Source organism: Diabrotica undecimpunctata, chromosome 6 (assembly GCF_040954645.1).
Source record: "Diabrotica undecimpunctata isolate CICGRU chromosome 6, icDiaUnde3, whole genome shotgun sequence".
Classification (NCBI taxonomy): Eukaryota; Metazoa; Arthropoda; class Insecta; order Coleoptera; family Chrysomelidae; genus Diabrotica; species Diabrotica undecimpunctata.
In genome coordinates, this window is record NC_092808.1 from 154,175,340 (window position 1) to 154,190,966 (window position 15,627).

The 15,627-nt window shown below is 33.6% G+C and overlaps 1 protein-coding gene across 7 annotated transcripts in view; it reads right to left on the reverse strand.

Moving 5' to 3' along the window:
* LOC140444158 (protein cycle-like) overlaps positions 1 to 15,627 on the reverse strand; it is a 69,612-nt gene that overhangs the window by 16,458 nt on the left and 37,527 nt on the right. For 5 of the 7 annotated variants that reach the window (XM_072535847.1, XM_072535848.1, XM_072535846.1 and 2 more), the window contains exon 3: positions 13,036 to 13,107. In XM_072535847.1, the coding sequence (XP_072391948.1) occupies positions 13,036 to 13,107 (72 nt within the window). Of the gene's footprint in view, positions 1 to 13,035; positions 13,108 to 13,176; positions 13,257 to 15,627 lie in introns of those variants that run through there. The other 2 variants (XM_072535849.1, XM_072535851.1) reach the window with 2 other exon arrangements.

Genomic DNA, 15,627 nt, shown 5'->3' on the forward strand with positions numbered 1-15,627 from the left:
CAAATGTCAATCATATTTCTTTTTGAAAAATTAAGAAAGTTATGTTCTTAAACTATAACATTAAGAAAACTACTTATTTTTTTATTTTTATCTCTAACCTGGGAAAACTCGTAAACAATGCTAGTTTTATGTTGTAAAAGGAATCTGAAGAAGGTTACTCATTGCTCATCATCGGTAAAAGTACCATAAATAAATAAATACCACAAACTACTCGCAATGATATATGCACGGTACCGTTATTAAATTAATATCCTTATATTTGAATAAAAAATGCAATAATCTGTACCGTCAAGGATAACTCTATTCTTGTAATAGAGGTACGCTGCGGATGTGTGTCACTGTTACATATCATGACCAAATTGGTAAAGTAGTGAATGTGCATATTCGCTACTTTTCAGGAGAGCTAAAAAATATTTTGGACTTCGACTAAAAATCTATATATATATATATATATATATATATATATATATATATTCACTGCCTTCCCTCGCTCAACCGTTTCCATCTCTCTCTGTTGTTCCATTCTCCATCGTTTAGTCCTCTCTTACTCTTGGCGTCGTCTACTTCGTTCCTCCAGGATTTTCGGGGTCGTCCTCTTTTCCTCCTTCCTATGGGGCTCCATTCGGTTATTCTCTTTATCCATCTGCTGTCGCTAGTTCTTCTTACATGTTCATACCACTTTAGTCTTTTTTGTTCTATATATGTTAGTATGTCTGTTTCTATTGATGTTCTGTGCTTTATTTCGTCATTACTTCTCCTATCCATTCTTGCTACTCTGCAGCATCTTCGCAGGCATTCCATCTCTGTTGCTACTATCTTACTGCTGTTTTTCTTGTTTATGATCCAATTTTCAGCCCCATATGTCATAATACTTCGCACTAATGTTTTATAAATCTGCGTTTTTGTCTTCATATTTAGGTGTCTATCCCACCATACTGAGTTAAGTTGTCGGATTGCTGTTCTTGTTTGTCCTAATCTTTGTGTAATTTCTTCCTCTGTTGTTGCCTTTTTCGTGATTATAAACCCCAGGTATTTGAATTTATCCTTTCCTTTGATTGTTACGTTGTCATCAATCTGTAGATCTTCTATGTCTTCTTCACTTGTAGATAGGTACTCTGTTTTCGCGAGGTTAATATCTAGGCCAGCCTTGGTATATTCTTCTTGTAGTTTCTTCATCATGTAGCTGAGGTCGTCTTGGTCTTGTGCAATCACTACTTGATCGTCTGCAAAACTTAATGTATATAGGTATTCGTTCCGTACCGGTACTCCCATGCCTTCGCATTTTCTTTTCCATGTAGTCAAGGCTTTCTCTAAGTATATTTTGAATAGGGTTGGAGATGTGGAACAACCCTGCAGGAGCCCTTTTGTTGTGGTGAAGTCTCCTATGATTCTTGTTCCCATTTTAATGGACACTTTATTTTCTTTATACAGAGCTTTTGTAGCTTCCATAAGTTCCGTCTGTATTTCTAATTTGTACATTGCCTCCCATAGTTCTGACCTTGGTACAGAGTCATACGCCTTTCTCAGGTCCACAAATGCCAAGTGTATATCTCTATTTTTTGCTTTTTTCTTTTCCAACAGTTGTTCCAGTGTGTATATGTGGTCTATGCATGATCTTCCTGCCATAAAGCCTGCCTGATCCTCTCCGATTTTGCCTTTTATCGCTTGCGCTATCTTTTCTCGCAGTATCTTCCCATATAATCTTCCTATTGATGATATTACGCTTATTCCTCTGTAGTTTTCGCATCGTTTTCTATCTCCTTTCTTAAATATAGATGTCATATATGCCGCCGTCCATTCCTTTGGGAGCTGTTCTCCATTTATGGCTTTCTGAAATATCCATTGTATCATCCGGTGTAATTTTTTTGATCCGTATTTTATAAGCTCAGGTGAGATGCCTCCAGGTCCCGGTGCTTTCTTATTTTTGATTGCTTTTATGGCCGTTCTCATTTCCCTATCTGTTATTTCTATTTCTTGTTGTGGGAATCTGCTTCGTCTTCGCCTGTTTTCTTTACCAATGAATTGTGGTCTTTGTTCTGTTAATAGTTCCTTGTAGTAGTAGTTTGTAATAACATTACAAATAGATTTTTACTACTACTACTACTACTAAAAATCTATTTGTAATGTTATTTCTCTTTACACACCTGATCTGGAAACCTTAAAAGAATGCCTAAAATAGGTTAATAATGAAAATGGGCTAAGTAACCATAGTTACTGGGAAAGTCACATTCGTTAATTCACCAAAGTGACTATTGTTAGAATGTTAGGCTATAAAAAATAGCGAATCTGTATTTGTGTTAAAGAGAAATGTGCTTATGTATCATCTATTAATTGGTTTTCTCATGAGATGTATGAACAGAATAGAGAACTTTAAGATTGAACAAAATTTAATGAAACCCTAAACTATTTTATAATTTTGCTTTAAAATTTAGAATATTATTGATTTAGTTGTTATGTCTTTTAGTTTTTTGGTAGCAATTGGGAACCTCGATTTGTAAGGTTTTATTGGAGAATTATTAGAAGGGCTTCCCCGTTTGTTTTTCGTCCCTTTTGCAATGTACTTCACAAATATGCGTCATCTGAGTAATCCGTCCTCACAAATACAGCATCTGGATGAGTGAAATGGATGGATGAACAAAAAATGGATGGATGAATCTGGATGGATGAACAAAATTTAATGAAATGCTAAACTATTTTATAGTTTTGCTTTAAAATTTACAAGATTATTGATTTAGTTGTTATGATTCGCTCTCAGATTCTTCAGAGGTATCTGGCTCTGGAAGGACATCTCGTACACTGTCCTCAAGATTTGTGTAGAAATCATGGTAAACTCGTTGTATTTTAAGATCCTTACAAAGCTTTTGAAGGTCTTTTAGTTTTTTTAAGGAACAACGGAAAAATAATTCACACCACTTTTTTTATTATCTTTTCAAATTATTTTTTATTTCAACAAAAATGTTTTATTTACCTACTTTAGATACCAAAAGTATATAAACAAACAAATTAATTCTCCTCGTATCCAATGTCTTATTAAGGGTTTTTCTACAATTTGGTTTAGTGTGAAGCAGCATAAACCTACCTGATATTGGCATTTGCAGATGATGTTGATATCATAGCCAGAAGCGAAAGAGAGATGATAGAAGCATTTAATGCGATAGAAAGAGCGGCACAAAACAGTGGCCTAAACATTAATGAAATAAAAACCAAATACATGAAGGTCAGTAAATCGACAGGCCAAAGAAACCTACAGAATCTGACAATAGGAGACTATAACATCGAAAGCGTGAAAAATTTTACATACCTAGGTTCACTAGTTACCGCAGATAACAATGTCAGTGAAGAAGTTAAGAGAAGAATACATATCGCTAATAAAACATATAATGGACTAATTAAACATCTAAGATCTAACAACATCACAAGAAGCACCAAATGCAAAATATACAAGACCCTGATAAAACCGGTCCTTGTATATGGATCAGAGACATGGACACTATCGAAAAGCGATGAAAACCTATTAGGCACATTTGAACGAAAAATCCTTAGACACATATATAAGGGGGTAAAGGAAAATGACATATGGCGCAGAAACACCAAAACATATTATGAGACAAACACCAGTAGGAAGAAGGTCAAAGGGAAGACCCAAACTTAGATACATGGAACAAGTGGAGCAAGATCTGAAAACACTTAAGATTACCAACTGGAAAAACAAAGCAACGAACAGAACAGAACGGCGGAAAATCCTAGAACAAGCCAGGACCCAGAAAGGGATGTCGAGCTACTGATGATGATGATTGTGCCACGAATGCTTCGGTATAAGACTTATCTCGGTTATTATATTTATTATGTATTGGTATCAAAAGTAACAAACTAGTAACAAACCAAACTGTTCTATGAACTTAGTGCCAGTTACCACAGTAATAACGACATAATCACTCTGACAAAGAACGCCCAATCTCTTTTTATCAGCGTTCCAAAAACAACCTTACCTTTCCCCACCTCTATTCAGTTATCCAAGAATGCAATATGTATAAGGATACCGTTATTTATATCAGACTATTACAACATAAGATAATGTAATATTGTTATGTTAACAATATTTTTAATAAATGTCGCCGTTAATGCTTTAATTAAATACTTAATCGTTTGTTATAAATGGTGAATGTGTGAAGAGATTTTTATTATACCCGCCAAGATAAAGTAAACGGAAAAATTATAATGGAATGCGTTTAATGTTATAGTTATATACAAAAGAGTAAAATGAATATTTTAAAAGTGTTTATATATAAAGTTAGTAAAACAGATACAAAGAAGGAAGAAAGTATTTATGCCCTTTAATTTAATATGCGGTATTAGCCAACATAAACAGTACCAAATTTAGACGGCTGTTAAAATGCGCACACAATACTTTCGATATGGTATTAGAATGATGGTATCTTCGCGCACTTCTATGCCATATGTGTAGATTCTAATTTTACTATCTGTGCGCATATACGGATTTGACTATCTCCCGCAGACATCCCGACAATGCGGATGCTTTGTTGATCTGACTCCTTACATATGTCCTTTACTGGGTCGATAATAAATTAATTAGGTATATCTAGCTCTCAATTTGGTCTTAGAAAAAAAATACTCAACAACTAAAACTTTATTAGAAGTAATAGAACATATTGTTCACGGTCTTGATGCAGGTGAACCTACTAGTGGATTAATGTGTGACCTTACAAAAGCTTTTGATTGTGCGGATATTCAAACATTATTGATAAAATTGGAGTACTATGGAATAAGGGGTACCATACACGACCTTTTAAAATCATGTTTTACAGGAAGAACACTTCTTCTTCTTCTTCTTCTGGTTCCTATCCGTTTCGGATGTTGGAAATCATATTGGCAATCATGACCTTGCTCGCTGCGGCTCGAAACAGCTCCGTTGATGTTTTCTTAAACCATGTTCTTAAATTCCGCAGTCATGATATTCTCCTTCTACCGGGTCCTTGCTTACCTTTGACTTTACCTTGCAATATAGACTGCAGCAGGGAGTAACGGTGCTGATTTCTAATAACGTTTCCCAGATATTGCAATTTTATGCGTTTGATCGTAAACACAATCTCTGGTTCCTTCTTCATTTTTTCTAGAACTTCCTTGTTCGTGATCCTTGCTGTCCATGATATTTTCAGCATTCTTCTATAAAGCCACATCTCAAATGCTTCAAGATTTTTAATAGTGGTGTCTGTAAGCGTCCATGCCTCCGCCCCGTACAACAACACAGAGAAAACATAGCATCTCAAATGTCTCATTTTTGTATCTAGGGATATGTTGTGACTTTTGAAGATGGAGCTCATTTTGTTAAAGACCGTTCTTGCCTTTCCTATGCGGCACTTTATTTCCTGTACATTGCTCCACTGTTCGTTTATAATAGTTCCCAGGTAGCAATACTGTTTTACTCGCTCTATCTGCGTCCCATTAATGTATAGATGAGCCCCATTTATATTCTCCTTGCTGATAATCATTTGTTTCGTTTTGTGGGTATTAATGTTTAGTCCGTACTGTTGACTGTACTCGTTTATTCTGTTCATTAGCCTCTGAAGTTCCTCTAAACTATCTGATATCACCATGGTGTCGTCGGCATATCTAACATTGTTTACTCTTTCACCATTTAGAAGGATGCCTTCGTCTATTCCGTAAAGAACCTCGTTAAAAATTTTCTCTGAGTACATATTAAATATCAACGGCGATAGGATACATCCCTGTCTAACTCCACGTAGTATTTTTATGTGATCAGTTTCTTCTCCGTTAATTTTCATGTATGCGGTCTGATTCCAGTAGAGTTCTGAAATTATTCTGAGGTCTTTGTCATCCAGGTCTGCTTCTTTTAAAATTTTTATCATCTTTTGATGATGAACTCTGTTTAGGAAAGATTGTCGGATTGGAAAGAGGAAGAACACAGATTGTCGCATTTAATAATCAAATATCTAATCCTCTACCAGTTTCAACCGGAGTACCCCAAGGATCAGTTTTGGAACCTCTGCTATTCTTAATATACAGTGCTAGTCAAAAGTCCGTTCCCCCCCTCGTATCTTTTGAACGGTTATTGTTATAATAGTGAAATTTGGAGGGAGGTAATAAACAGACGTAGGCTTCTCAACTAGTCATGACAGGTGACGTAATAGTGACAGATGACGTTACAGCACCACTGTGACAGATAATTTTAAACAGGACCTTATGGCAAGTGATACCTCGTTTGAAAGGTATTGAAAATACCTATTCAGTCATAATAATTTTGTTTGAGTTTAAGCTCATTTTGATAAATAAATTAAATAAATACTAAAATTGTAGTTTCGTATTTAATTAATAAATTTTAAAACCTCCGCCACTGCTTTCTTGTTAAAAAGTTGACATTTTTCAATTCTCTAATTATTTGTACGTCAACATCAACTTTTTTGACAATTAACTAGAGGCGAACGTTAGAATATTCATTCTAACTATCTGATTTTGCAATCATTCTAATTTTGTTTGGATTTAATATGATTTTGACGAATAAATAAAGAAAATAAACATTAAAATTCTGGTTTGACATTTAATTAATAAAAATTCTATCGTTCCACCTTTGGTTATTTGTCAAAAAATTTGACGTTTGTCAATTCTCTAGTCGTTTTTAGTTTGCAAAAGCAAAAGCGTTTGTAGCTCAATATTTAGTTTCTGTTTCTACTTAGTTTAGTCAATTCTCTAGTTACTTTTAGTTTGCAAACGCGTTTATACCTGAATATTTAGTTTTTGTTTCTGCCTAGTTTAGTCAAGTTGTTTTTAGTGAGTTGTTCTTAGTTAATATTTAGTTTAATTATTGTTTAACGAGACGTTTAAATTTTTACCAAGGCAGAATGGTACGAACTGTAGCCGAAAAAGTAGCAGCTGTGTTATTAATTGGTAAATGTGGAAATAATTTCCATGCAGCGGAACGTCTTTTTAATTAGAGTTATCCCGATCGCCCTACATCGAGAGCTTATTTGAGGAGCTTCTTCGGAAGTTTAAACAAACAGGTAGTGTTCAAGATGTCAAACGATCTGGTCGACCAACAGTTAGTGATGATAAAAAAATTGACATAATTTCAGAAATGGTAGTGAGCTCTACTTCTTCTACAGCCCAAGTTGCATCTATCTATGAAATCATTCAAAATACAGTACACCGAGTGTTGGCTGAAAACAAATTTCATCCATACAAATTAAAAATTGTGCACCAACTTTCAGATGATGACCCCGACCAAAGACTAGAATTCTGTGAAAATATGTCCAATAAAATTAACCAACAGCCCAATTACATAAAAACAATTTGTTTTAGTGACGAAAGTACTTTTTCTCTTAATGGAAATGTGAGGTATTGGAGTGACACAAATCCTCACGTCTTTCGTGAAACACATACTCAATTTCCAAAAAAAATAAATGTTTGGGCACGTATTTTGAGAAACTACATAGTTGGGCCGGTTTTTCTCAATACTAACTTAACCGGTGAAGTGTATCTGGAGATGTTACAAAATGCAATTGAACCATTAATACTTAAAATTCTGAAGGATAATCCAGATGAATTCGGCAACTTGGAAATAACGTTTCAACAAGATGGTGCTCCTGCACACCATTATGGTGCAGTAAGACGTTACCTAGATGAGGAATATCGTGGTAGATGGATTGGATTTCAGACGAGGTACGATAGAATGGCCAGCTCGGTCACCGGACCTCACACCATTAGATTTTTTTTGTGGGGATACTTCAAATCGCTTCAAAGTTTACGCTACAGCAACCGACAATATTGACATTTTGAAACAACGAATTGTTGAAGAATGTAGGGCAATTTCCCCCGACATATTTGAACGAGTACGGCAAGAGTTTAGAAATAGGATGCATTACTGTCAGGAAGTAGATGTAGCACATTTTGAACACTTACTATAAGAACTGGTTGTTAAATATTTATCAATTAAATGAGAAGCTACAATTTTAGTATTTATTTAATTTATTCTTCAAAATAAGCTTAAACTCAAACAAAATTATTATGACTGAATAGGTATGTTCAATACCTTTCAAACGAGGTATCACTTGCCATAAGGTCCCATTTAAAATTATCTGTCACAGTGGCGCTGTAACGTCATCTGTCACTATTACGTCACCTGTCATGACTAGTTGAGAAGCCTACGTCTGTTTATTACCTCCCTCCAAATTTCACTATTATAACAATAACCGTTCAAAAGATACGAGGGGGGGAACGGACTTTTGACTAGCACTGTATATATATATATATATATATATATATATATATATATATATATATATATATATATATATATATATATATATATATATATAAATGATTTACCAAGTGCGTTGGAAAACACCAACTGTGTTCTCTTTGCAGATGACATAACCTTATTATGTAGAGGTAAAACTGATTACAGTCAGGAAATATTAGAAAAATCTAAATCCTCGTTTGACTGTAACAAACTTAAGTAAAACGAGCAGCAAACCCAGACAATAGTATTTAGTTCCGATTGATGGGTTAAACCGTCTGAACCAGTAAAGTTACTAGGTGTTACTATGGATACAAGGTTGAACTAGTCTCACCATATTGAAGGATTGTATAAGAAGCTCGCCTCAAAGATTTTTTCCATACGCAAATTGGCTACTTCTGTGAGTCGATATATTCTTAGGTCATTTTATTTTGGAATGATTCATAGTATCCTGATATATTGTATAATTCTTTGGGAAAACTCGTCCCCTGCATATAAAATTTTTACTTTTTTAAAAGCAGCAATCCGAATTACTGATAGATTATAATCTGTATAATTGTTTTTTAAACCTGAACAAAAATATTGATATTAAGACAATGAATTCTAAACAATTTTATAAAGTAGCAAAACACTTCTTGCTCGAACACTGTTTCTATAGTATACAGGCATTTGTTTGAGAGTTTGAGCTCCTAGTGTGGTCGTTTATGAGAACTATTTTACATCTAACTGATTTTTTTTATATTTTTATATTTCTATTTTTCACTGTATATGTTACCTATATTATGTGCTCTTGTATTATTTCTTAGTTATTTCCTATGTATAGATAAGTGACTTATTTTTATTGTAACATGACATGTGTTTACTATGGAAAAATTGTCAATAAACGCATCTAATCTATCTTTGGGTTTTCTTACGAAAGTGATTATGCAAAAAATCTCATGGGAATATTTTTCCGAACGGAACCCGAACTTTTCAAGTTGTCTATTAAATTTTATTAGTTAGATACCAGACTTATTGACTAATTGATAGCAAGAAGCTTGAATAAAAACTTAAGATACGGTATCTAATAATATAACTGTGTTTACGTTAATTTCCACGCCTTAACATAATTAAGATATTACTTCTATTCTGATCGTTTAATCAGCTTAACCAACATCACTATATATATACAGTCGAACAATTCAAAACATATTACGCTTATATTTATTGAAAATGACGTAACGAAAGAAGCCCTAGCGGGTTCAAGGTGGCCTGCATTTGAACCGAACATACGTTATCTACCCAACTACATAGTGTGGCTGCGTAAAAATTCCATTTTCTAGGCCGTTTTGAAATGTCACGAATGCATTTTTGCATTCACGCCTACAAAACAGGCGCAGTGTCATTGAAACTACAAGTTTAATGTTAACATAACAAGTTGCAGCTAATATAACTATTTATTAGCACATTTAAAAGGTTTTTCGATCGGTATCAAACAGGTTAATTTGTTATAAACAATTTTCCATTACCTACTGATAATTTTATATCGACGTAGCTGACAATATAGAACAAACAGAAATTAAAACTAAAAATTATATATTAGAAGTTCTTTCCTTTATAATATTTTATTCCATACTTTATATTTTGCTCCATATTAATAAAAAAACCGTATTCAATACTCCAACACACCATAAATTATGCAATAATTAATGCAGCAACAGAATCACTTGGAGAGAGGAAAGTAACAAATACTAATATATCAAAAAAGAAAACACCATGGTTTAGAGAGATTGTGAAGACAAAATGCGAAGAATAGAAGAAAGCCTTCTTACAATACAGAACACAATAAACACAGCAGGCATACAACCACTGTAAAAGAATCAGAAATGAAACGAATACTTAATTTAGACAAATAAAAAGGGAAAAGGAGTTTCTCAAAACAGATGAAACACAACCTCTTCGGAACACAAAAAGAAATATGGAGAATGATCAGAGGACAAAGAAAAGAGATGAACGAACTAATAAAAACGAAACACATTTAGAAGGAAACATGGGTAGACTATTTTCGATCCCTATTTGCTAAAGGTGACGACAATGAACCACCAACACCAGATTTGACGACAAACGAAGAAATAATTATTGAGGAGGAAGAAGTAAAGGATGCATTAAGGAAATTAAAGAATAGAAAATCACCAGGACAGGACAGAATACCGAAAGAACTCCTAAAGTACGGAGGACCAGATCTGACCAAACAACTATTAAAAATAATAGAACAAAACAGAATTGCTCAAGAATAAAGATCAAGCATCCTAATACCTCTCTCCAAAAAAGGAAACACTAAAATTAACAACCAAAGTGATAACAAATAAACTGAATGAAATTATAACACTAGCAGAAGAACAACGAGGTTTTAGGTCGAAAAAATCATGTACCGACGCAATATCTATGAGGCAAGTGCAAGAGAAATCAATAGAATACAACAATCCGGCATATCTATGTTTTATGAACCTTAAGAAGGCATTCGACCTGGTCAAATTAAAGGACGTTATTCACTTATTGTACGCATGAGAGATACCTCTAGGAATAATCAAAACGATCAAAAATATTTACCAAAACAACACAATACAAGTAAAAGTGGAAGAACTAACCGACCTTATTGAAACAACAAGAAGAAAAACATAAATTATACTGAAATGAGTTCTCCTGAGGTACAATATTCCAGAAGAAAACAGTATTTTCGTTCGGATTTCCGGGTAAGGGCTATTGCAGGAAGAACACCATCAGAAGTTATAAAAATGAAGAAAAGGGTCTTGGAATCTTGAAAGTCTTACTGGTAAGAGTATGAAGTTAGTAGATGGGCTAAAAAGAATAGCAGTATAAATTGCTTACACTCAAGAGATGATGTGGAAAGGACAAAGTGCTAAAGAACTAGGTGAAGGATAGAAATTGTGATGTATAAGAAAAGTAACACTAGAAATGGAGTTGATATTATTGTGGATAGAGAAATGGAAGAGATCATAATAGAAGTTGAAGAAGAAATGGTAGATTAGTGTGAGTGAAATGTACTTTACCGATTGAGGTCCATGAGATTTTACAACTGATTTTTATGTGTTTTGGCCCGCAGAATCCAAATCTTCCGATTCTTCTCCTGACCTCTTCGTTTTTTATTTTGTCTCAGAGAAAAACCTGAGAAAGGCTGACTGACGTCATCGAAAGAATAGTCAGACTAAAATGGAGATGGGCAGGACAGATAGCTAGAATGACGGATGGGCGATGGACAAAGAAGTCATTGGAATGGAGACCAACGGAAGACAAGAAAAGCGTCGGTCGACCACCTACACAATGGGCTGACGATTTAAGGAGACAAAATAAAAACTGGATAAGAGTTGCTTAAGATAGACGGGTTTGGAAACACGAGGAAGAGGCCTAAGTTCAGCAGTGGACTTTTGAGACTGGATGGTGGTGAATCCAAATATTCAACATAATAATCCGAATTTTTGGTCAACAATTTGTTATTAACAATTTAATTTTTTAATTGTTTTTAACTAATAAAATTATTTTTTAAATAATGTTTTGTTTCTTTTAACAAAACAAATCAAACAAACTTTGGAAAAACAAAATCGGTCCGTTACAGTTGAGTCCATGGTTCTTTACCCCTGCGTCATTAATACCTGACGAGATAAAACACATACTTTTTATCTAGCACCATTGTCTTCCACCCATGAAATTAAAGACAAATCAACTACCTCCTGTTATTAAATAAAGACACACGTTATTTTTTGGAACGCTCTAGACTGAGTACATCGAAATAAGATAGGTACAAAAAAGACGCTTGGGGGCATTTCAGCACAATTTGTGACGTTTCCAGTTTGTTTACTTGTGGCTGTCAGTTTGTTGTGAGTTTTTGCTGTTTTTTGTCCTGTTTTTGCATTGAGAAGTTATTTACAGTTGTTTATACAACTAATTTTATATTGAAGTTTGAAATTTGATGGTAAGTGTATTTTATTTTGCTATTAATTTACATACAAAGTTAACCTCATTCACACAGTTAAGGAATGGTTTTGCTTAAGTTTCCGCAAAAGTGAAAAAAAAAAAAAAATTACAAAAAGGAACTATTTTATTGAATTTAATAATAATATAATATAATATATAATAATAATGAAGTAATAATTAACATTGGAGATAGCAGTCCACATTCTGAAGGTGATGAAAACGAAATATGCAACAATATTATTTGAGCTAAATAATGTTTCATTCTCTAAATAATTTCACTGTTAATTATTACATTAACACACTGTAAATATCATTATATATTTAATTAGATATATTTTTTTATAAATTGTTTATTTAGTTATTAATCACTAACATTAAAAGAATATATTAAGCTACTTCAAATGTACCAATGGTTTGTTAAATTTTATAATATAATCCGTGATCGGAACAGTAGCCACTTTCTGTCACTTGCTGTTCCGTTTAGTAAATTTCCAACTTATTTCATATGTTTTAAATGTTGAAGCAAGGGTAAAGAACCGTGGACTCCACAGTAGAAGCCGAGATAATGTAAATTTATTAAAAAAAAACAAATTATCGCCTTTGTATTTATATCAGATATTTTTGCGTATAACTTTGCTTTTGCTCAACGCAAAAAGATTTAAAGCACCTCATTTTAAACCTATGATTATAAGTTTAAAATGAATTTTGAAAAACTAAATTTTATTACAAATATAGAATAATAAAAAAGGCTAAAGAATAAAGAATACAATTTTATTGATTATGGTACTTACTTTTTGTTTTCATCGTTAGATTTGATAGATTTGTTATCTTCACAGCAATCATCTTTAATATCATTGTCGACCCTGAAAACGTATAATATATTATTTTAATTTTTAATATAATACCTAATAAATCTTAAGAAACTATTATACCAACAAGAACATGATCGCAGTTTTAGAACTAGTACCATTAACCAATTTTTAAATATTGTAAATGTCACACAAGTTGACATAAGTTGTGTAAACGTCAACCAAACTGACAGATTCACAAAGTTATTAAACAGAAGACACAGGAACAGGCGAACATAACGTGGTATAGTCACTCAATGTTTGTGCTAAAGACTTTTTTTAAAGAAAGGTCTTTTAAAATACTTTAAATCAGTTTCTATAGGTTATCCTCGAAAAAAGCATAGTTTTCTCGTCATTTGACTTTGAAATTCCAAAATTTAGCACTCGATGAAAACGAGCTAACCTTTAATAAAGTATAGCTCGGTTAATATTAGTCTTAAAAAAAATAAAAAAAAAACATTTGATTAATTTTTTCAAAAGTTAAATTATTGGTTAATTACAGTTTTTTGCTTCTAATCTGTTTGTCAGTATTCGAGTAAAGATTATTAGAACAGTACAGTAGAATATATATACTATAAATTAATAGAATAGTACATAACAGTATTAGAAGCAAAACTCGATTTCTATCAATCAGAAGAACAGGCAGGATTTCGAGCGGGACACGGAGCAAACGACCATTTGCAATGCCTTAATTCTAGTTGAAAAGTCTATCGAATATAACAGACCCCTTGCTCTTACCTTTGTCGACTTCCACAAAGCATTTGACACAGTCGAAACAGTTGCTATCTTAAAAGCACTATCAGAATGCAGAATAGATCACAGGTATGCAAATATTATTTGAAATATATACGAAAATGCGACAACAACCGTTAACCTCCATTGCATGACTGAGAAGATAAAAATTGGCAGAGGGGTGCGGCAGGGAGACACCTTATCGCCAAAACTATTTATAACAGTTATGGAGTACGCATTTAAACGACTAGAGTGGGAATCAAAGGGTATTAGCATCGATGGAAATATATTGAATCATCTCAGATATGCCGATGATATTGTTCTCATAACAGACAACTTAGGAGAAGCCAGAGTTATGCTACAACAACTACAGCAAGTAACCCAGAAAGTCGGTTTAAAAATAAACTATGGAAAAACAAAAAGGATGACCAATCTCGTCCCCAATGAGCTAATAGAAATCGAAAAGTCGTCCATAGAACTTGTGGAAAAATATGTGTATTTGGGTTACGAAATAAGGTTAACGCGAGATAACCAAACATGCGAGCTACTCAGAAGAATAAGTCTGGGTTGGGCTGCATTCGGAAAAATGAGAGACGTATTTAAAACAAATATACCGATCCATTTAAAAAGAAAAGCTTTTAACCAGTGCGTTCTACCAGTCCTCACATACGGAGCAGAAACCTTAACTCTCACAAAAACATCAGCCGAAAAATTGAGAAGGACACAACGAAAGATGGAGAGATCAATGCTTGGAATAAGCTTAAGAAATAGAATAAGAAACGAAGAAGTTCGTAGACGAACCGGAGTGGAAGACATTATCGAACATATTACAAGGCAAAAATGGAGATGGGCAGGACATGTTGCGAGAATGAAAGACGACAGTTGGACAAAAAAATTGCTTGAGTGGAGACCACGGGCTGACAAGCGAAGCCGAGGAAGACCCCCAACGCGATGGACCGACGACCTCAAAAGAATCGTGACCAATTGGATAGCAGAGGCGCAGAACAGAAGCAGTTGGAAAAGTCTAGAGGAGGCCTATGTTCAACAATGTACAACTCGGGGCTGGTTGATGATGATGATGACAGTTTGCTTGATAAAACGAATAATTCTTGAGTTATTTGCAGAAAAATGATTAAAAACATTGATTTTTTCGATATAAAATTAATATTTACACTAAAACTATTAATTTTATCAAAATAATGTATAGAACAATTTTTTTTTCTAATTAATTTTTCTAACAAGTTTTGTGGTCAAAATATAATAAAAAATTTCCACCCCCGAGACGGTGTGGCAACTACCCTCATGGCAAAAGCGTCTTTCGACATCACATAGATTTTGATTCTTGGACTATCCATTACTTATTTTCAAATTTTCAAGTAAATCAATCTTTAAAAAAAAATGCGAGGTGAAAACCTTCGTTTTTGGACTATATTGCGGAAATTAAAATCCATATTTAAATTTTAAACACCCGGTATCTTGGAAACTAGCAATATTTGTATAAGGCACGCATTTTTAAATTGTATAAAAAACATTTTTCAGCAATTCCAAACTTATCAAAGGACTTTAAGAAGCACCTGAAACTCTCTACGACTGTTAAGTTTTTTTCTGGTTACCTTCTGATCCCACCTAATAATTACATCTAGAGTTATAATAGCTAGAACTCCAACAAGTGTCCCAGCCAAGTTTGAAAAGTTAATTATTGGGAGTTAATCGAATGGGAACGTGACTCATTATCCATCTTAGATGTTTGTTTCCAAGACTAATTGCTTGATAGTTACCAAAGAGGCACTACTACTGATTCGC